This window comes from Pithys albifrons, chromosome 2 (genome assembly GCF_047495875.1).
Source record: "Pithys albifrons albifrons isolate INPA30051 chromosome 2, PitAlb_v1, whole genome shotgun sequence".
Classification (NCBI taxonomy): domain Eukaryota; kingdom Metazoa; phylum Chordata; class Aves; order Passeriformes; family Thamnophilidae; genus Pithys; species Pithys albifrons.
In genome coordinates, this window is record NC_092459.1 from 61,590,151 (window position 1) to 61,614,516 (window position 24,366).

Here is a 24,366-nt window from a genome sequence, read left to right on the forward strand (position 1 = left end):
CAGACTAGCTTAATACTGTACATAATGTAACATGCTTCACTAAAAGCAGTGCCATCCTCACAAATATTTTAAAAATAATAGCCCATCTTTCTCTATTAATGAAAATTTTAATTTCAAATAGTAGCTAAATTTATACAGATAGAAGTTACCCATGAGTACCACAGCACAGTATGATGTAAATGTCATAGCTAAAGAAACTTGTAAAAATAATTTAGAAAATTAGCCATCAACACATTGGACAGTGAACCCAAAAAAGCATTCTCTGCAACTACCTAGAAGTATAGAAGTTATTTAAAAAGACATTTTATCTCCTTTTAAGCTCTCCTGTACAGTTCATGCAACTTCTGCAAAGTATTTTATGGGCCTCTGCCTCATTCTAGCAATGTAAGGAATTTAAATGCAGCTTTAAGGGTGATTTATTTAACCATAGCAACTGTTTACTCAATAAATTTACTCCCATGTGTCTTCAATACTCACCTCCACTGACATTAAAGATAAAAAGTTAGCACCTCAGAGTTACCATTGTAAAGAGAAAAGATATCACATTTTTGATGCTTTCAAGAAAATGAGTATCTTTACTCATAAATGCAACAGTTTGTTCCATTAAACTCACTTAAGCCTCCTGGAAATATCATGTTGGACAGATGATATAGGAGAGCAAAACCTACACTGACCTACAAAACCTTGATTACGGTGAAGATTGAAGACTCAACTTGATTATTCAGACCGTGGTGGTATCTGCACTACTGGTGAGAATACAGCAAGCTGGCTGATAAACTGCATTTCTTAAGCAATTCTGGAGCTAATTGACAATAAGAAACCTCACTCCATTTACTATCTGACTTTCTTCTAGCTTCCACACCTACCCAAGGGAGTTATACTACCATGTTTCAGATTCAATTAAATGCCTGTGATTCTCAGTCTTAATAATTGCTGCGGCACATAAGTACATCACAGATTTTTTTTTTAGAGCACTTTAAAAGTCAAGCTCTGCAGGACAATTTAGATCTGACATCTCTAATGTTATCATCAACAATACTGAACTCAGTTATTAAAACTTCCCATTAACAGGAATTATGTTATACATCCTCTGGGCACAATCCGCATCATTACAATTGTTCTGAAGCTCCAAACAGGTGATTTCTAAGCTCATAAATTGACTGAATCACAGAGAGCTGGATGTAAAACAAAGCTAAACCCTCCTTTACTCCAACTGTTATACACCTACGTTTTGAGCTTTGAAGGTAGCTATGCTTCCATCGAGGAATCCCTCAAAATCAGCTAGATAATATAGTAATAAGCCCACTGTATTGGTGCCCATGTGCTGTGGGGTCAAATATTACTCATGATCAAACTCTGAAGATGAGTCATGAAAATTTATTTGTAAATTGGCTTGTAAAACCAGATCCTCAGAAGAACATCAAGATTAGACTGACAAAGGTAAATGCCAAGAAATGCTGGCTACATGCGTAGAATTATAGTTTCTGATCATTTAATGAAAATTAATTGATTCATGATCACAGTTCCAAAGATAGTAAAATGATAACTACCATTGTTCAGAAATCAAGAAATACATCCTGGTTATGGTGAAAAGCTATGTAAAAAAAACCCCAATCCTTCACAGCAACATTCAGCTGCCTGACTGTGAGACTTTAATATTCTTCATGCCATTCACTGAATACTTACAGCTTTCAAAAAAAAAGGAATATAGAACTTGTTTGGGCAACTCTCCCTCATCCACAGGCACCATACAGACATTGAACAGACAAGAATTCCAAGAAATCAAAAAGGCAAAAAAAAGTATGTATTCGGGTAATTGAAAACTGAATCACAAAATGTATGCACCGACACATTCAAAGAAATGAACTGACATGGTAATTCAACTGCAGCTAATGCTGACATTTCATAACTTCTGATAGTTTAATCTTCCTCTCTGATACACAATGGCTGGCTGACAAATTGCTCAAGTTGTACAAAAGAAATAGGAAAAACCTATGTGTTGCTCATGACATCCACCATCAACCCACAAAACGATGAGCAGGACTGATACCTACTATCCACATTTAACTAACAGCTATTAAAGTTGTCATCTCTGGTTTGGATCACTCACTACAGAGGATAAAGCTATTATGACCACATCTGATAGCTGTTTATGAATTCAGGCCAACAGAATCAGAGGTCTAACCTCCAAGCCTGGCAGAAAGTCACAGAAAAGCAGCAGGCAAGCTTGCCCTCTCTGCCTTCTATCCCCTCCAGGTACTCCTGTATCTTGCATCCAAATAGCCCCAAACTCCCATCTTACCTACCCTTCAGGCTCATTCCCATTTCTACCTAAATTCTGACCTCTTTCCCTATTCTCATGAAGGCTGCTATCAATTAACATGCAATTAATTACATATTAGATGCCTACTTCAAATTAGTAAAACCTTCTGCTTGAACAAATGCCAGTAAAAATAATAATGGATGCTCACTGTGTAAAACTATCTAATTTTCAACAGTGGAAAGCTTACAACTTCTAGAGAGTGCGTAGAAATAATACTAGAAATTCAGGCCCTATTAGTATTTACACCAGTAATTTAAAATTAAAATTTCAAGAGCAAGGTATTTCTAATACTACTAGTAGTATTAGCAAAAACAACCTAAGAAACTGGAGTGCCTTCAGTATTAAAAAGCTTCCAAATTTCTGTCCTGAAGATTACAAACATAAAGGCCACAAGAAACTTAAAAATAACAGCTGCCCAAAAACATCAACTTTAAAAACTTTTAAGTCTTTGCCTTCTCATTTTCAAAGGGGAAATATATTTGGGACTAAACCACAGTGTATTCCAGTATAAAAGTCTCATGCTAAGAAACTACCTTGCAAAAATATGTCAAATGAAGTAATGAAATGCCTAGTGCATAGCAAGAATTTTATCTTGTGTACATGAAACCAAAAAGTGCTTCTAGTTTAGTTTCAGCTATTATTGTCATCAATTCTTCATGCATCAAAAACAGGGAACTTGTAGAAAAAAAAACACTGAAAGCACTGAACAGTCACAGTAAAAGCAGATATAATTTCCTTCAAATCAGATGAATAGGCAAAATATGAGGAGAAAAAGCTTATTCCTTCAATTAGTTTGTGAATCATGACTATTCACAACAGATTTGAAAAACTGTTAACTAGAAAACAAGAATATTCAAAGGTCACTATAAAAAATGCTTATTATAAGACTGTAGGAGGTCCCTAGATCTAATGGTTTAGTTCCTTATTAGTGTGTATATATATACAAGTAAAACAGAAGCACAGATGGTTTGAGTTGGAGGGGATCTTTAAAGGTGTTCTAGTACAACCTCTTCCTGCCATGGGCAGGAACACCTTCCACTGGACCAGGTTTTGCAAAGCCATATCCAGCCTGGCCATAAACACTTCCAGAGCTGCAGCATCCATAACTTCTCTGGGCAACCTGCTCCAGCCCTCACTACCATCATAGTAAGGAATTTCTTCCTAATATCTAATCTAAACCTGCCCTCTTTCAGCTTAAACTCATTATCCTTTGTCATATCACTATGTGCCCTTGTAAGAAGTCCCTATCCAGTTTTCCCTCTTCCCTCTTTGGGTACTGGAAGGTTGCTATAAGGTCTCCCTGCAGCCTTCTCTTCTCCATGTTGAACAGTTCTCTGACCACTTTTTTGGCCCTCCTCTGGACCTGCTTCAACAGGTTCATATCATTCCTAAAACATACATAGATGGAAAATTCAACTTCTTTATGTTTTTTAGTCTTATGAACAAGGTGAAGTTCTTCAAATCTGACAAACATGTTCTGACGATTGTTACAATTATGCAAAGCTGCAAAAAGAGCAATTAAAATAAGAATGAGGCATTATGAAAATACTCTATATGTACAGAAATAAAGCAACATGTATTTGCCTCAAATGGTAGTTCAGGATTATCTTTTGGAGAAAGCACCGCCCCTTCCAGTTCAGGCATTAAATGGCTCATTTTAGTTGTTAGCAGCAACTCAACAACCTCAAGATAGAAAAGTGAACCACACCTGTGATTAGTGATACCTGCTGACTGCATTAAACTTACACAGTCATCTCCCTGGCCAGTGTAATCACAACTATAGCTCACTTCTTCGCTCAGAGGCAACTGAGGGGGAAACTAAGCCAGGACAATTACAACACAGACTCAGTAATCACAGAGACTAGAACTGTTACTTACAGGAAACCAATGAAACTCCAGCTTCAGGCACAGCCTTTAATAATACATAATAACATTGTGTCAAAACCTAATTTGAATCTGTTTATTCAACAGAATGACTTTATGGCAGCGATAAGACATAATAACAAGGTATAATTGGTTACATAAGTAGTATATATTAAAATGACAATATTCTAATCTAATTTGTTAAACTCCCTGCTGGATTTGCTTCTTCTGGAGAAAGAACTTGGAGCAGGACAAATTTCGTCATTATGAATAACTCTCAATTTGAAGCACCGCTTGAAAAGATTTCTGATTTCCTTCAACAACATCTATGTCCATGCCAATACATATTTCTCAATAAACAAGAGCTGGTTTACATTTGCAGCATAACTATTGCTAATACTCAAGAAAGCTTATGACAGAAGACTTCTCTCCCAGGTGGAGTGCAGAGTCTGTAATTTCTAGAGTAAAAGGAGTACTAAGTCTGAAGAAAGTATTGAGGGTATTATTCTAGAAACAGTAAGAATGCTGGAAATGCAATGAAGTTTAAATGAAACATGTAGATGATGATGATATTTCATAGGAAAACAGCAATTCCTATTCTATCATCTATGGTCAATGGGGTGTCTCATGGGCAAAAGTTGCATTGCCAAGATGACATATGTAAAAAATCATTTATCTTATGCGCCTATAAACATAACTTCTGCTAATGACTCGCTTTGTACAGTAAAGCAATCTGAGTCTGTAACTGTACCATCAAATGTTCTTCCATTTCATACACTTTATTGGTCCCATTTAGGTCACAAAGTATATGCCTAACGTATTACCAGAACACGAAGTGACAGGTACCCTCAAACCACAGCCTTTCTTAGCCACTTAGTCCTCTGCATACTTCTAAGACACCTTATTTCAAGGAGCTAAATATTTTGAGCATCCATTCCTTACAACACTTTATTAACTAGCAAGGCCTTTAACATTCTCACTTCAGCGCAGCAGCAAAAACAGTTTCATGGTATGCTCCCACAATACTGCTCAACTGAGAAGCAAGATATTTATATATTATCAGGCTCAAAAAACACGGCACAGGACCAAGTTACAATTAGGGGAAGGGAAAGAAGAAACAGGATCACTTTTCCTTCTGCTAATTCGACTATAAATGCCTTGATGTATTCCCTTATAAACTGTAGTACGCAATCAACACTCCTTTTACCAAAAGCAGAGCATCACAAAGCAGTCATATTGTATCCTCAGAACAGCCTTCTGGGATACCTTCACATGTGCATACTTTACAGATAAGATCATTCCTCAAGGAAGAACCTCATTAGGGTAGCTAGAAATTACTAACACCTCCATTTTTAGTATTTCATAATCAAATAATCAAGACTATTTGAGTCTTCTTCATACCTTTTTTTTCCGCTGACATATTTTCTGTTTTGCCTCCACCTGACGAATGACCTTGATATTCCTTTTGGTCAAATCTATTTTTCTGTGAAACTAAATCTCCTCTAGCTCTTTCAGGTTCAAGTCTTGGGAGCTGCCACCTCCCTGGGTAAAAGAATCCTCTACCATTCTTTTTCCCACTTACTCAGAAGATGGATTTCTTCTTCAACAAACTGAAATAGCCCCTCTTTCCCAACTTCTCCAGCACCTCTTGCAGGTTCTTATGTTTCGCCTCCTCTTCAGGACACCACTCAAGACATTAACTTCAGGACATCACCATACTGTTGATAATCACCAGCTTTCTGCTGCTGGCCATTATCCTCTCTGAAAACTGCATCTGTAGAACTGACTGCTGCCTTCTGGTGACTGTCAGGCAATGCCAGATCCCCCACACGTTTGCTCAGCTTCACAAAAGGCAGTGTCATTCTCTGCTTGGACAACATTCCTGAGACTGGCTCTGTACTCCAGCTACACCTGTTTCTCCTGTACATATGCAGGTACATATCCATCTTAGTGTGCATCTGCTGCCACAGGTTTCTTCACAGTTCTGCCTTGTCTTGCCTTGATGAAACAGTTACTTGCCATTTTCTCATTTTATAAGCAGATGAGCCAACTCAGTAATGAGGGCACTGTTACCTTGTGATTTGATTTCCTCCAGAAGTCTGATTTTTCACTGTCTGCATTTAGCATTTTTTATCACTTTGTTTTAAGCAGGGCTGTAGATTTCTATAGCTTATAACAAACTTACGCTCTGCAGCTGCTTCTAAAATTTTTCAAGCAGCATGGTTTGTGTCATCTAAACAGTTCCTTCTCCTCTTCAGATCAATGACAACTTTCCTTCCCAAATTCTGTTTCTCTTTTGAAGTTACCCTCACATGCAACAGCTTTGATTTTCTTCTGCATTTTAATTACCACTGCCTATAATTCTTCAAGAGGAATTTGACTATGCTCTCCAACTGCTTAACTACTTGGAAAATCATCTGGATCTCTCCTCAGAAAAAAAGCTTTCTCCTTCCTCTAGCACAACAGTTTGTTCTCTCATCTTAGCCAAATTTGAATGGCTTCTCTCCACATTTTTGTATATTTAGCACTTCCTGTCTGCCTTCAAGAGCTGGTTTTGATGTTGCTTCACCAGTCTAGGTGCAATGGATTTCACTTAGATTTACAAATAGATTCCACAGAGTCACAGAGTGGCTGAGGTTGAACCTCTGGAAGGTCCAAGCTCCCTGCTCCAGTAAGCATACAGTTGCTTGCCCAGGACTATGTTCAGGTGGCTTTTGAATAATTCCAAGGATGGAGACCTCACAACTTCTCCAGGCTACCTGAGCCAGCCGCTCTCACAAGACAAAAACACTTCCTCATGTTCACATGGGACGTCCCACAGTTTAGTCTGTGCCCTTTTCCTCTGTCACCAGGAACTACTAAGAGCCTGGGTCCATCTTTTTGCACCACCCCTTCAGGTGGTGCATTAATAAGATCCTACGGAGCCTTCTCTTCAGGCTTTCCTCACCAGTAAGGTGCTCCAGTCCCTTAACCATCTTGTGGCCCTTCATTGATCTCTCTTGCACTGTGGAACCCCCCAGAGAGCCAGACATGGTGCTCCAGGTGTGGCCTCACTAGGGCTGTGCAAAGGGGAAGCATCACCTCCCTCAATCTGCAGACAATACTTCTAATGCCATCAACACCACCATTTATCTTCTTTGCTCTAAGGGTTATATTGCTTGCTCATGTTCAACATTCTGATTAGGTTAAACAAAGCTGTATTTTCTTCATTATTAAAGTCATCTACATACATTTGATTTCCTTAAAAGGAAAAAAGAAAAAAACAAACACCACCACCACCCCAAAAAAGAATGCATAAGGATACTACTTTCCAGGATACTAGTTTGTCAAATAATTCCAAAACTGGAACATCACAATAAACCAGCAGTTCTTCTTGAAAATTCACAAAACTTTCCCCAATTTAACTTCATTTTCACTACTTCTCATAACATTTTTATTATACAAGTGGAGTACTTCTCTTTAAAGAAGTTCCTAATGCAAAGAGAATACTGAGAAGTCCCTCAGAAGTTCACACATGTTCATAAAAGATTGCTATCAGAGCAGAGATGGTGGTTGCCCAAGGATAAGTGCCTATAAAATCTCTTTTGTCTGTCCTATTACATTCTAGCTACACTTGACAAGCAATTGCTTGGTACTCTACGTTCAATTATATTGTGAAATGTTTATGGTTTGTAATGGGTATCTTATCTGTTCAGACTATGTGTAATTTGATGAATTCCTTTGGGAACTGTTTAAAACAAGGCAGTGCCCTTAATGATTATTATGGCTCAGAAACACTATCATAAAACCTGATTTCTCCACTGTTCAGGTGCTCAGTATGTATGCATGCCTATACAAAGCCTTCAGAATTACATATTCAGTGCCTCATTCAGCACCTTACTCAGAAAGTGCTCACATTCCAAGCTTAGGTATCAAATAATTGGTGAGTAATCTCACCTATTCAGTACATCAATAGGTCCTCATCATTAAACTTTCATTAAAGAAAATGCATTTATTTTCCTTGAACACGATTATCATGCTGAACAACTGCTTCTATCCAGAGCAATAGAGTATCTTTACCCTAATTCAAAAAGCAAGAAATGCCCCTCAGGTGTATCATTATCTTCAAATATGCATGTTGTTATCTTTCAGCAATTTAACATGAATAAAAGCTTAGGGCGAATTTCTGATAAAGGTGAGCTTGATTCCACTTTGAACTTTTCTGAGTAGAATTATCAAACAACAAAACTATAGCACCTTGTTATGGCACGGTAAAATTTAAAACTGCACTGATGACCCATTTACAAACATTACATTGTTTTCATGTTATATATTCCTTTTCTGCCCAGGTTTGAGGAGTGATTTTCTAGATGCCTATTAACACAAACCAGAAAAACTGTAATTTAAAGTTTTCCGAGCGGATGACCTGTCCTTTGCAGGAAACAAACCATGTTGCATGACTTAGAGGAGCAGCTTTCAAGAAGCACATCAATGTAGCATTGCCAACTCTCATTACCCAACAATTATAAGCAATATTGGTTTGCTTCAAAGCCACATGACTGCATAAGAACAAATATAATCCCGTACTTTTGTAAGAGGAGACTGCATTGACCAGACAATGCCCCCTGAATTTGGAGAGCTCATAGAGAGGCTGGAACTCTGAGGCCATTGAGAAAGGTGGACAGCCAGACAGAAAGGGCCAAATATTTGTGAGAGTAGTAGCTGAAAGTGGCTGGAAAAAAGTAGAATCACAAAGAAAAAAGACACCTTGAAAGTGGTCACATTTCTTAGAGTGAACAAACTCCACAGAAGGTGTAGTTTAGGCCATACCTTGGCATTTGCAAACTGATGCAGGGCTTGGAAATGGGAAGTAGCAGGACTGCTGTTTGTCATTTAAGGGAAGAGGAACAATCCTTTCCAACTTAATGCTTCTTTTATTTTCTTTGCTAATTCTCTTAAAAGGAGGCTATGAAAAACACTTTTGCAAGTCACAGAGCATGTGTAAGCTTCATCAAAAGTTGAAAAGATTGGTAAAAGACTAACAACGAAGTTTAAAATGTATTTTGGCTCTTTTAATACCTGCTTTAAAAATCAAAGCACTCAAGCACCCAGACCAAGAGAAGAGCAGTTCAAGAAGGAACCTATTACAAAATCTCACTGTATTTGTCCTTTCTAAAAATAAGTAGTCAGAAAAGTCTGGCAATACCAGTTACAATACAAATTGAATAGAGTCAGCACAGTTAAGCACAGGATCTATTGTCCTACAAGTCACTTCCTACTATTCTGCCTTTCTCTGCAGCACTGTTTTGCTGTAGCCAGAATAGTTTAAGGACAGAGGAAGGGCACAGTTTGTAGACAGATTTGACATTGTATGAGCTAAGAGGGTTGTAAAAACTAGGGAAGCTTTCAGAAAGACAAGTCCTTCTTTAGAACCTTGTATGCCCAAAAGCTTGCCTGCCTTTTCCAATTACACCAGCTTGTTTCAACAGAGAGACTGCATTTCTGCCAACAACCGTTCTGTCTTCTGTGTAGAGGGAGAGGAAAACACAAAAGATCTGCAGTACCACTGCAGCTTACATCAGTGTATGTCTTGTACCACTAAGGCTCCTATGGCCAAAAGGCATCACCATGGTATCACTCTACCTCAAGAACTCTTACACTGTTCACCAGTAACAGCTGTTACAGCTGTGGCTGAAGGCAACAGTAGATACAAGACTCACATGCTGACTTCATTTTTCTGTTCAGGAATCATAACAAAAATCACATTTAAGTTTCAAATATCAGCTACATTAAAACAAACAAAGTTTAAACAAACAAAACCAGTTTTCCTGAATTGTTTTTCTGTATTCCTACCAGTGACCTGCAAACCAAGAAACACTACTGAAAAGGTTTTTGGTTTGTTTTTCAAATTTATTTCCTACACAAGCAATAGCCTTCTGGAAACAACCTGCTCTGCTAGATATACATAAACTCAAAAAGATGGGACAGAATAAAGAAAAATTTTAAAACGGGAAAAACAATTTGTAAGCTCCTTCCACTCTAAAACAAAACAAAACAAATCCAAGAACTGTGCAGACTTCCATAACTAATGTAGTATTAAAAGCAACATGTATTGAATATTTTTAAAGGACAGCATTCATTTGAAAAGCTGTAACTAATTCATTTGACAGTCCAGCTGAGAGATGTTTACATCCCTATGTACTTCTAAATCCTGTGCTAAATGAAATGGTGGGGTTTTTTGCAGGAGTAGACATGGACTTGGAACACTCAAATAATGACAAATGTAAATAAGTGAGCAATTTACTTTATGCGTACAGAAAAAACTGGTATACATACTCAATAATGTATTCAGCATGTTTCTTAATTCACTGTATCTGAATTTGCATATTTTTGCAATACTTTTTAATGCTTTAGGTCCAGCAATTAGCATACTGAATCTTATTAAATATATCAAAGATGTCTTTTTAGTTAGCATAGTCAAAAGAAAATGTACACCTGCAAACCACTTTTTTAAACAATAATAATTTAAGAAACATTACGTGCCATAAAAATTGTTACCCTCTTAATGTATTAGACACAATAGAAACCACTAAAAAAAATACCTACAGTGGCACCATCCAACTGATTTGAATTGCAGACATCTTAGAAATATTTCACTGGAAGGGCTAATTGAAGCCCCATAAAGGTAAGTTTGGGTGCTTTTTTCTAATTACCTTTTACAGATCCCCTTGGAAATCTCTCCCCAGAAAACTCAGGATTGATCAGATGGTGAAAGCTGCTGTCTCAGTGGTAGTACAAAAAATTATTCAGCCTGACACTACTCATCACTCCAGGTAAAACCCTGACCCTGCTGAAGTGAGCAGGTATTTTTCATTTAATTCTTAGTTTATCAGAGAAATAATAAGAGTCATACAAGGAATGTGCTCAATTCCTTTTCAACATTTTCTTAGTGCAGCCAAGGAAAATCAAAGTAGGTCAAAATTGAAGACTTCAAAATTTCACTCTTTAATTTCTACAAGGCACTGCATTTACACATCAGGGGAAGGGAAGGTATTTTATATCACCATGTCTCTGCTCCTTGACTGCTAATTCACATATTGTGCCACAATGGTACATCTTTCATAGAATCACAGAATCGATTGGGTTGGAAAAAAACCTCAGAGATCATCAAGTCCAGCCTTTGGTCCAACTCCAGTCCATTTACTAGATCAGGGCACTCAGTGCCACGTCCAATCCCAGTTTAAAAACCTCCAGGCATGGTGAATCCACCCCCTCTCTGGGCAGCCCATTCCAATGCCTGATTACTCTCTGGAAAGAATTTTTTTCTGATATCCAACTTAAATTTCTCATGGCAGAGCTTAAGCCCGTGCCCCCTCGTCCTATTGCTGACTGCCTTTCTGGCCTCTAATGTTACTGCCAGACAAAACCCCACCAAACACCAGCTTATGTCAGTTTGTTCTTCCAGAACAGATGACATGCTCCACAGCCAGACTAAACCACATGCCTCTGCAGTTATTCACATGTGCTCTGTGCACCACCTCCCCTCACGGAGTCACTTCTATCCCATGGTCAGAGATGCAACATATTCCTTCTCCCACATGTGAAACACACAGTAGCTGCACAATTGCTACGCAACACACACCTCCCCTTCCTTCTGCATTTAAGTTTCTTCTGCCTTTGATATGTGCCCATTTAAGTTTTCATTTTTCCAGAATGCTGGCCCTTATGTATATGAGATCGAGGACTGTAATGCAATGCCAAGGGTAAAAGAATGACCTATCACAAAGTGCAGGATTTTCACCTCTTGCCACAGAATAAAGGGAATGTGCTTATTTTAATTCCTGTAATTCCCCTTAGTAACTACAAAAAAAAAAAAAAAAGAAATGAGGTTGCAAACTCTAAAAACCAACCTTGAAGCAATTTCAAAAACACACGCTTGGCTCAAACTACAGTGCTTTTAATTCTCAATTATTGTTCAACATGATGAGTCATTCAAATCCACCACTATAATAGGCATGTCAGTAATTCAGTCCTGGGAAATCTTTATTCTTGTTTGTTCTGATATGCCACAGGCACGTTATTACAGTCAAAAAAGTGTCCCAGAAGAAGGTTTCAGTGAATCTCCTCAGCAACCATAAAAACATTGCAAAAATACATCACTAGCATTCACCTTCTTGACCCGCTTCAAAACAGTCTCACATTCTTGCCAAAAGCACAGTGCTGCCACATTACCTAGAACTGAAATACAATGTACTGCTCTGCCCACAGCACACTGTTAGTTACACCCCAAATGGAAAGCATTTAGATTCTGTATTTTCCTTCTTTTGTTCTGTTCATTTCAGCATTTTATACTTTATAATCACATGCATACTGATATTGAAGTAGCACAGTATGATTGAAAAGCCATAAACTTGACTTGCCACCCTAACTTTATCCCAGAGAAAAACATGTATAGGTATAAATCATCATTTCTGGGAACAAGACAATACAATATGCTTCTAGAACTGCTCAGTGAATCCGTCAGGCTCTTGAAGTTTTAAGTCAATCACATTCTTTTTGGCACATTCTGTACAACAAACATGGCTTTAATCAGATGCATATACCAGGATATGCTTGCCAAATTAGCATTTTCCATTATGTAATGTGGTACACAGGAGAGACAAGGTGGTGGTTGTTGGCTTGTTTTTTAACACTGGAATGGGAAAATAAAACATTTACTACTTCTTATGCAAATATTAGCAGTAAGCACTGCTGTTCAGTATTTTCTTTCAAGAATCTTTCAGCAGACAGGTTTAGAAGGAAAGATGTTTTCAAAAGAAAAAAAAACTCTTGCTGTCCATTCAACTATATACCTTTAACAGGTATCAAATCCAGTGTTTCAGTTTCATTCCTACCCAAATCAGTAGGATTCTCCTATAAAAGGATTAAATTCAGTAAGCCTGGTGAAGAGTGTTGTATAACACATTATCTTGTGAGAACAAACTTTCACTTACAATGAAGCTTAAAAAAACATGCCAGCAGAAAATCTGAGAGCAGCCACAGAGTCATCACAGAAAGCCGGTTGCACTAGAGCCACTTGTCTCATCCTTCAGTAGGATCTCACCATATCAGTTTAGCAGGGCCATACAGAGAAATAATTTGGCAGTCTCTGCTCTGGTCATCCATGCATTTTCTGCTATGTGGCAAATTCCTTACAAAAACACAATTCTATTAATCACAAGCTTGACTCAGCATACTTCAGGCACCCAAACAACAACAACAAAGAGATTCAAACCAAATATTTTCCTTTCATTTGAGTCTCTCCCATGCCAATCACTGTTAGGTGAAAGGATGTAAAACCAGGACAATTTAATCGGCTCAGCAATGATCTAGTGACCCAGAAAGAGAATCTAATGGCCAACTGAGTAAATGAAGCAAAACTAGCCAAACCAAAGGGCAGTGTGCACATAACCATCCTCTCCACTTAACCGGGCACATACTTAAACCTAGTCTCATATTTCCACATTCTGAAACAAGACTTCACATTCTCATAAAGAGTACTTTCCACATTGTTTCCAAAACATATATTATACAAAAGAAGAAAAAACAGTGCCCAGGTTCACAGAAAAGTTAGAGAACAAAATATGGAAAAATGAAAAGTGATTAACACACATTTAAAACATAAAATGCAATTTCTAACTGAAAGTTAAACTGACAACTACATATGGTTCAAACCAAATGCTGGATTCAAACATCATTCTTCCCAAAAACGTGGTTGTAATTTTTTGAATGAACCTGATACATATATATACAAGAATTTATCTACACATACAAAGTCTACATAATTTACTACACACCCACACACCTCCATACATGTGGGAGCACGTGGGAGCACTTATTTCAGACTAAGTATTTATTAGCTGCTCCCTTTTTTCATTAAAAACAGGACTGGTATTAATATTCCACAAGAAACAAAACCACCCAGTTCTGAATCTTTTGTGCAGCTCATGTCAAAAGGGCAACATATATTAGAGTCCACCCAAGAACTAGCAAAAAGGACAAGAAAAAAAAATTTGTATCTTTCATTTTCATTTCAGTACATGACATGTATTCCACCCACTAACCCAACAGCAAAGCTTTTCAAATTCAGACTCTTTTCAAAGAGCACATCCAAACACATCCTAATTAAAAAGCAGAAACCAACTAAGTCCTCACACTTGTACAAGACACTCTGTATGCTACTGGGCATCACCTGTACTTTCCGTGAAGTATTATAGAGAGAAAGACATGGGTGCCAAAAGATGATAAAGCACAGCTGAAATACCAGTTTATACCAACAGATTTATTTCTTTCAGAAAACACAAACAGAAAAGTCTTTGTATCACTGTGGTCAGGGCAATGTCTTGTGAAGTTAGAGCACTTTACTGTAGGGCATTTCAGCATTTTTCCGAGAAGTCTCACTTGGCCCTTTTTCTAAAAAATAGTAAGTTTTTTTTGCAATAACAGCCATCTCCTGCCACAGCCCGTTACAGTTTGCAGCTTCTGAAAAACCAGTTGATGTCAATCAAGCTCTTCTCCCACTCTCCTGCCCTTCCATTAGTCTTCCTGGCCAAACTTTAGTGATGTGTTAAAGCTGTCAACTATCACATTTTTAACTCCCTCAACGTGCATTTATTGAATCTCCCTGGAAACTGAGGGGCACAGGCGAATGAAGGAGAAAATGGGCCAAACCAAAACCAGAACCATTTCTGGAGAACTTTCACACCATCAGGCTCATATGCTTGAACTTACTAGAAAGAGTCCAACAAATTGCAATCACATTTGCACTAGTCTTAAGCCTCTATCATACCACCCTGTCAAATTTCAAGCTGAAATACTAAAAAAACGCTTGCTATCATTTCAAGTGTAACACACGTTTTGCTTACCTCACTGTTGTGGCCCCTCAAATTGAAGTTGATTCTCTGAGGGGTGTTCCGGTCCCTCCTGCAATGGCTGGAAGTAAAAGTGACGCCTACAACTCCTCTGCCATTGCCTGTTGCCAACCAGCCTTCCTCATAGTACCGCCTCCTGCACACCGGTTTCTCCTTCTCACTTTTGGGGACTCTCCCTTTCCAGGAGAGGCAGAGGATGTTGGAATCGCTGCAAAGAACAGGGCCATGTTCCACTGCTGCATACATGCTTTTTAAATAGTGTATTTTTTGACATAAGAAAGTAATATGTCTAGTGCACAAAATTTAAATCAGGGTTTTTTTAATTGATAAGACTGACCTGGGATAGATCATTAAAAGGGAGGAGGATGGGGTCAGTGTTTATAAATATCCACCAAATGCATAGTGAAAAATTCCTCTATAAAAGATGATGGCAGTTGGCTAAGAAAACGTAACATTTAAAAAAAAATTCAGGTTCATTTTTGTTTTGAGTCTGTAGAGTGAGGGTGCACTTATCCTTTGGAGAAACAGCTACTTCATAAGAGGCGTTCAGAAATGGTTAAGTCATCTTTTTGCTCAACTTGATATAATCTTTATACAGCCTGAGATTCCAGTTTAGCGTAATGCAATTCCAGAGACAAAGAGTTGCAAATGTGTAGGTTTCAAGTAACTTAAGGCTTTTAAAATTTCCTCCAGTCAGATTTTCTTCAAAAGTTCAGTTGCAGAAATTTAAACACACGCACATACATATACATGTATATATATGACATTCCTCTTTTCCAAGCTGCCCTCTGGCGTATCTTTTCCATCTGATGTATTTCTGCTGCTAAAGCTGAAAGAGATTGCATAAAGGGAAAAAAAGGCACACAAACCGTGTGAAACAACAGACCCGAACTTGTGCAGGCACTGCTGTGCCAGGCCAGTTGGGAAATCCCTCTTGGTTCTGAACCGCTCGTTGGACTCAAAAGTTTTTGCAATCCAAAGCCAATCCAATTTTCATTGCAGCACTTCTTTTCCACCAGAGACCCAACACAGCCTGAACTGTTTATCACGCTATCTTGCCTGCTTTCCCACTTTTTGCTGCCACACACGAATGAAAAAGAACCCCCTCTATAGCAGAATCAAAAATGCTCTAAAGCTTTTAGCGTTCAAAGTAGATAAGTTTGCCTCAGGTGAACCATGAAGTTCTCTCTCCTCTGAAACAGGCTAAATGTCAAGCTGGTTTTCCTTTCCTTTTCCCTTTTTTTCTGCTACAAGGAGTCTCAGACTTTTCAATCTACCATAAAAAAACAAATGCCAGAATTAAAGGATATCAAGTAAGCACTCTTTCAAAATCTTCTAAAATTCAAGGAAGGAAGAAATATAATCATCTAAAAAAGAAAGAGAAGCAGCATTAAAACTCTGACTTCCTGGGTTCACTACTTGTCTAAGTATTTTCCTTGCTTGTTTGAGCGGATCTTTCCTTCTTGATGCTTGTCTACAGCACAGATTCATAGTTCCAGACACAACATTTGCAGCTGTACAAGAAGGAAACATAGGAAGTATTCCAATTGTTTTATTTGAATAACATTTATGAGCTCAATTAATTAGTATTTGTACCACACTAAGTGAAAAGAGAAAAAAGAAGAGGGACAAGGAATATGCAAGTTGGATGACCTGTTTAACTCAAGGAGGATGGCAAGGTTTGCTCAGTTCAATGCCCAGACTTGTCCCATAGTTCCTCAACTTATTTACTTCCAGTCATCATTACTCAACACCAGGTCACAGCTTATTAGTTCATTCACAAACTATTGAGCCCAAAGCAAAATGTGCCAAAGACTAAACATGACTCCTCTGCTAGAACAAAATCAGTTTCCTCTGCCCACTGTATTCTTCTATATCACTCACAGATATTGATTTAGATTGTGGAGGTATTTATTAGGCTTTTTCTGTGCAGAGGGTGCTTCTTCTTCTTTTTTCAGTCACGAAGACCATGTGAAAATTTGAACATTACTGGCAGGTGTCTTTCCATGGATTATTGATTCCTGTGCTTTAAAGGTGCTCCACCAGGTTCTCCAATTAATTTTCAGCAATTGCAAAGCTCTGAGGAATATGCAGAGCAAGTCCATGTGATGACAGCGACATGAGCGTTTTCACAGACATGCAGTGCACGCACCAATCCGGTACTCAGAGCTGCATCTGCCTTCCCAGTTTGGCTGCGGTATCTCGTCAGACACCCATTACTCCAAACTTGAAATCCCTGGATTCTTCCAACTCTGCAAAGTTTACACACACACACACAAAGAAGGGAGAAAAGTGAGTAAGTCACAAAACAAATTAAAGGACTACTGTTACAGTAAGGAAAACATTATGGTTAAAGATTTTATTTGGATTCCTATAAAGTATCTATATTATATACAAAGACATTATTCAGACACACACACATATGTACTTGATATACACACAAACTACAAAATCTTCTTTTTCACTTCCAAAATTCCCAAAACTTTTCACAATTGACATGCATAACTAATAAAATGTATCTAGGAAGGATACATTAGGGGGAAAAAAAAGAACTTTCTTTTGGTCACTGTCTCTGTGTCAAACTACTAAAGATTTCACAACTTTGGAATGAAAATAGGGAAGGGAGATGTCAGTGACAGAGCTGGCACAGAGTTAGACCCTGAGGCACACAGAGTCACAGAATGGCTGAGGCTGGAAGGGACCTCTGGACATTTTCTGATCTAACCATCCTGCACAAGCAGGGTCACCTCAGAGTCAGTTGCCCAGGACTATGTCCTGGCAGCTTCTGAATAGCTCCAAGGATGACAACTTACAAACTTTCTGGGCAACCTGTGCCAGTGCTCAGTCATCCTCACAGTAAAAACGTGTTTCCTGATGTTCAAAGAGAACCACCTGTGTTTCAGTTTGTGCCCATTGCCTCTGATCCTGCCACTGGACACCACTGGGAACAGTCAGTCTCTCTCATTTAATTCCTTCCCATCAAGTGTTTGTACACACTGAAAAGACCTCCTTGAGCTTTCTCTTCTCCATACTGAAGAGTCTCAACTATCAGGCTCACCTCATAGAAAAGATGCTCCAAAAAACCATGAAAGTACAGTGCTAAACTTATCAGTCTCAAAGAGACTGGGAAGATTCCTCCAGGGCTTAAACTACTGCTTTAAAGAGATCTAAGGCACTTCAAAATAAAATCTTAGAAGTTTGAATAAATACAGATGAATTTTAAAGACTATTCAGATCCTGCATAAGTCTCCATTTAAAAAAGGGGAGAAAATTACCCCAAAGTCAGTTTTATACAGAGGAGTGTAAATAAAGTATGAGAGATCGAGAAAAAGGCTATTTGAGATATTTCAGAAGTTGTGTATGAAGTACACACATATGTACAGTTCCAGGATCTATACAATTACTGATAAAGACAGCTCATTTCAATTAAGAATTGCATTTGTAACATTCATCCAAGCTGCATCTATATTATATATGGCACTATATTAACTTCACTTTTTGTGTAATTAACCACTTATTTCAGTGTAGCAAGGATGCACCAATAAGATTTTTTTTAAAGAGAAGAGATAAGAAAAATGTATAGATATAAAGGCAGTAAGTAGTTTACAACTCTATGCAGTTAGCTCACTTATCAGAAATGCTGAGGTTTGGTGGGTCACTGCCAGACATTTTCAGCATTACAACTAACAGAAGTTTCAAAAATAATGGCTGCTATTAATTTCTTTTTCATCACAGCATGATGAGGACATGAGAAACATCACATAGACTTTCTAAATTTCTGGTGCTTCCCGACTACAGTCTAAGTTCTTATAAAGGAAAAGACACAAAAATTTTCAGAACACAATGGTTTCCAGACTAACTTTGGTGCTTATCCTGTAAGCAAACTTGATCCTCTGAAGGATCAGTGCCATTATTTCCATACCTACTGGCATCTTCCTAAGAGACATCTGCACTCAAGAGTTGACATTTTATATTAGCAGCAGTATGATGATAATGCAAGCCTTTACTAATCCTACAGAGAAACAAAACAAAACAAAAAAAGATGTTTACTGAGAAAACAGAGAGTCTCTGAAACATCAGTTAGACCAGCATGAGGTAAGTATTAAACTGAATTGTTTGAACTGTGCAAGAACCATGACTTTACAAGTGGATTTCAAAATACAGATAACTACTGGTGCAGTGGCTTTGCATAAAATCTGTAGGCAATTTCTGTCCTTATTCACTGTATATAAAATTAACAATTTTGAAAAGGACTCCTCTGTATCTTGGCCAATACCCTTTCCTCACCTGAGATCCATTTACCATCACTTTCAAGATTAGACAAACCAAAGGCTTCTTGTCTTAAAAATACCCTAACTGCATTAGAAATGCTGGACAGTGAGAGACGAAAACCTAAAATAATTACAAAAGGAATAAAGTCAGTCATTATTCAAACATCTTCCTCAATACAATATAACCTATGAGGATATTTTACTTTTAAAGCATTGAGGGTCAACACTTCTTTTATGGTGTACTTATATTCAGAGACAAGAAAAAAATACTTGTAAGACTGTAGGTGTGAAACACTCAAAACACAGGCTGAATTAAGATTATATACGTTATATATTAAGACTTAACTCTTTCCATTCCCCTCTCCTTCATTTCCATCCACTCTCCATTTCCTAAGAAATAAACTAATTAAAAGATTCAGATGCCAGTCTTCCCTCAAGCAAACCAGTAATTTAGACTCCCTTTCTTCTGTCATTACAGCAGTCCCACAGTTCTGCTCCTTTTCATATGTTGAAACAAAGCTTTTTGTCTCGTTTTTCCCCCACCAATAAACACCATGTCTTCTACCTGTACTATAAAGCATGTGTAAGAGCAGAGGATAAAAAGCATACTAGAAGAGCTAGGTGTTACTTGCACAATCTTACCACGAGTCCAAATTCAGTTTGGGCTCTCCATAATAAAGGGAACTTGGCTTTCCAGAGGCAACTTATCCAAACTAAATTTTTATATGTAGATTTTTTTATAATCAAACGTTATGCATCTTTCCTTCCAGAAGTACAATGGATTCTAATTTTTCTGCTAATTTTTAACATTATTTGGACACTAAAGATCAACAAATTGCACTTACGTACTTCTACTCTCACTTACTGGATAGCTGAAAATATCTTTGCTCCGGATTCTCCCTTCAACAAAAGGAGATGCCATCTGAACTCATCCTGCAATACTATTTTAAGTCTATGCCCAGTGATATAAAATGTTGCTTAAGTACAGACATCTAATAAGACAAAAATACACCAGACCTGTGACATGGGAAAGCAGAATCCACAAGGACTTTATCCTATTTTACTTTGAAAGCACAGCTCTTCTCCAATGCAAAACCTATCAGCAAGTTGCATTTCCATGTCACAGAAAATTTAGGTATTAATTTAAAAAAATTAGCTTATGAACAGTAGCTCTCATATTGTAATGTCAATATTTAACTCATCATTATTATCTCCTGACTGTTTCCATTAACTTATACAAAGTGTAAGTGTTAAGCCACAGTTGGACAGGCAGAAGAACATTTGCTTGTTCACATGCATCTTTCATTGAGGTGTCTCTTTTGTTGACAGAAAGAAGTCATGCACAGCCAAACGTACCAAAACTTCAGCAAGCCCTGCAGCATTTTATGTTTATTCAAAATCCCACTCTTCAAGGTTCCAGAGCAGAGTGTCTGAAGGCAAAGATAAAAGGGAAGGGGAGGAAAGCAAAGAAGGAAAATTTAAGTGAGTATGCACTATTTCTAAATTATTATCTTAAAAAAATCAAACCAGAAAAGGGCTCACAGTCTGCTTTTGGAAGATTCTGACTGCCCAAACATCTTAAGGAAAGAAATATAAGCTGAAGAGTCTTTGAAAAGATTTCAGGATTTTTCAGCCTAACCAGATTTCCTTCCTGTCAAACCTGCACAAGGTCAAAGGAAACTACAGTTTTCCCTCCCTTTACAGCCTAAGAAAGAAAAAATGTACACCAGTATCCATGAAGATAGGAAGAGACTTTAAAAGTGCCAGTCACAACTGGTTTGGCACAAGCTGATGGCAGATGATCCCACCAGCTATTCAAGGGTGACTACTGTTGAACACTCCCATACAAAACTGGCACATTCTGTAATATAGTTACTATATTACAGGCCAAATATTATAGAGCTAGAAGCTGGTAAAATGATACAATTTGCTATTTAGTCCAATTTAAATTATTAAATTTTTAAATAATCCTATCCAAAAAAGCAAAAAAACTACTTAACAAAGCTAAATACTTAATTCCTAAAAAACCTGAAGAAAAGATAACTGGTTTGGAGGCAAAAGATTATTTTTCCATTAAAAACAGGCTAATTCTATAGGGAGAAAATGTAAATTTGACCTGAATAGGTACTGGTTTTCCTCTTCTTTCACTCATAGCTTCTAATTATCTTTGTTTTATTCACCTTCCATTGTGGCATAAGTCATTGAGGTTAAAACATTTCTTGCATATTACACAGCAATACAAAATTAATTTGGAGGATGTGACTCTAAATAAATACCAATAAGCTAACCAGTGGTTGTCAAAATGTTCTATACTCCAAGGAAAATGAAATAAGAGCAGAAAGGAAAAAAGACATTAAATATTTTTATTTTTGTTCTGTTTGTTTTTAAATGATTTTCTCTCCACAACATTCATCCCTGTGCCATTCTAGAAGCTCTTCTCCTACTTGGGGACAGCTGCATGGCCTAGGCAGGACAGTCAGTCATGTTAACCAGATGTCAAAAGACCTGTGACCGCAGCTCAGCTGCCCAGAAACAGTTCTGTAGCAAAGGTGCAATGCCAGGCACTATGATGTTGACTGCCAGCCCATTAATACGCACTCTATAATGGTAGTTACATCACCTATATATCATCGAGCAAATAAAACTGACAAAATTTATTTGTTGGCATATTGAGAGGAGTGAAGCTTGTGTAAGTGGTTGTTCAGCAGACACTAACTGTGAGTATTGACAAAATTTATTTCATTGCAATACTCTGAACAAACTCAAAACCATCTCCTCACCAAATTACACTCTCAGAGAACTGAAAATAAAAAATAGTAGTAGCTGATCGCTATTTCTGATGTGCTGAATGACCCTCCTGGGTCCTTGAAATAGCAGAGAAGGCAATATATGTACATTGCATACATTTTTTTTTAAGTGCAAGATCTTTTTCATGTATAGTTCTTGTAAGAAAAATAAAGGAAATACCTATATTATTTCCAGAACTATTATATACACTGCACTTTCAATTCTTGATGCTACATCATCAGATTAAATAGGAGTTAAATTAAAAAGGAGTTGAAAGTCCTATGCAATAAAGAAATTTTAAAAATGCTTTCAGGAAAATATTTTGCAAGAAAAACACCAAAAAGTCTTGAAGCAAACTGTTAGAAGCCATTGATTGTGAGTTGCTGAATTTATAGGCATTCTCCAAACGGTGGAGGCCTGAAGACATGAAATATAATTGTTAAAAACCCCAGCTGTGGAGGAAGTGAGGTAAATAGTTACACTGTTCACAGGGAAGAGTTAGAAAAGTTAAAACAGACTCAGTCTCAAATCTGAGGATATTTGAGATAACAGAACCTGCCAAAACAGCAAGAGAGAGTACCCAATTTTTTGTTGTTGTTTTTTGGTTTTGGTTTGGTTTTGAAACTCTTTCTTTAACAACTATATGCTTTTGATGAATAAATAATACATCCACTTGTGGAAGAACTGATGCAAGTCCCTTTAATCAGCTACTGGCCAAATGCGCTCATGGGAAATTTGTGAGTCAAATAATGCTAGATCTGTTATGCTTACTTGGCAGGGAAGCAAAGCAGAAAAATAACTGAAGGCTAGACTTCACAATACAAAGCTTTCAGCTGTAAGACAAACAGAAGATATCTCTGCTTCCACAGCTCTGATCACTTCTTTCTCAACCCCTAGCATGGCACATTATGCCCCTCACTAAAGCCAGAATGGTAATTCAAGGTGCTGTGGTATGAACTGCATCAGAGAAATGATCCAAATAAAAATTTTATAAATGAAGACTTGTAACAGCTTAACCAATATATATCCAGTTTGCTAGATTCATCAACACTCTCAGCTTCCCTTGTGAGAAACCACACCCCTTCAGCCTCTCCTAACATAACACACCAGCACACCTCCAAACATGCAGTTCAGGAAGCTCATCTTGCCAAAAAACCTACCCTCCAAACCCAGCAACTGATTTTAAGACAGCTTCCCTTAGCGAATTCACCATGCATATGCAACAACACCATTGACAATGGAAGAAAGGGGTTGGGAGGCGTGGCAAGAGATTTCAATCAGGTTGAGCTGTGCCCAAAACCTTTTGCTCTTTTGTTTTAAGTTGAATCAATCAATCGCCAACACAGTCCCAGTGTTGTCCCACATTCAGCTGCACTGGCAAACTGGAAGAGGTGGAGCTGTACAACACAAGTGAGAAACAGAAGGGAGGAGTACTTGCAACTGGTGTTGCCACCTGAAGGCAGCTGATGATGAAGTCTGGGCACAGCATATTTCTGAACTCAGGGGTTTGTCCTCAGAGAAGGGGGAAGAAAAGTTTTTCCCTTGAGGATGAATTTAAGATGGCTACCGAAATGCCCTGGAGCCAAAGCTGCCCATCAGCCATGAAAATATGCCTCAATTTCAAATAAACTGAAGTGAGCAGAAATACTTCAGACAGGTGTTGAAATACCTGTTTCAGAAAATAAAATGTACAATTATTATATACTAACCTTTTAAACAAATTAGAGATTCACATCACTGAAACGCACATCCAAAAACCTTAGAGATTCAAAGAAATGTGAAGTGTGACCAAGAAATTCCTTTCACTTACAAGTGTCAATCTTCTCTCTCAAGAAAGGACTGCAATCCTCACAGCACAGAGAACATTTAGACAATGTGTACTTCACCAGACACTTCCTTAAAAAGTGGCAACAACTGTGTCTCACTAATGACATTGCAAGATCTTCAAAGGAGGGAACCCCAGCTTTCACCATCTCTTTTCCATTGAACTGACTGCACTGACCTTGCCTGTAATTACAGCGCTATTTCTTCCCCATAGGAACATTCAGGAGCCTGCAAACATCCCTCGAGCCTGCAGCAGTTCCAGCTAGTTCCTAATTATCTCCAATATCTACCCACAGGCTCTTTGAATACTTTCTTATGAACATACACTGAAGTTTCAGTGTTATTCTCCAAAATTCCAGTACACCTTTGTATGTGACACAGGCACTGCCACACTGGAAAAGAATAATAA

The 24,366-nt window shown here is 37.9% G+C and overlaps 1 protein-coding gene across 2 annotated transcripts in view; it reads right to left on the bottom strand.

Moving 5' to 3' along the window:
- The window catches only part of TULP4 (TUB like protein 4), a 160,884-nt gene that overhangs the window by 114,210 nt on the left and 22,308 nt on the right, over window positions 1-24,366 (bottom strand). Inside the window, exons 2-3 of one of the 2 annotated variants that reach the window (XM_071549242.1) lie at window positions 20,703-20,776; window positions 15,070-17,327 (exon numbers count right to left, since the gene is read on the bottom strand). In XM_071549242.1, coding sequence (XP_071405343.1) covers window positions 15,070-15,321 — 252 coding nt within the window. In that variant the 5' untranslated portion in view covers window positions 15,322-17,327; window positions 20,703-20,776. The remainder of the gene's footprint in view (window positions 1-15,069; window positions 17,328-20,702; window positions 20,777-24,366) is intronic. The other variant, XM_071549240.1, reaches the window with a different exon arrangement.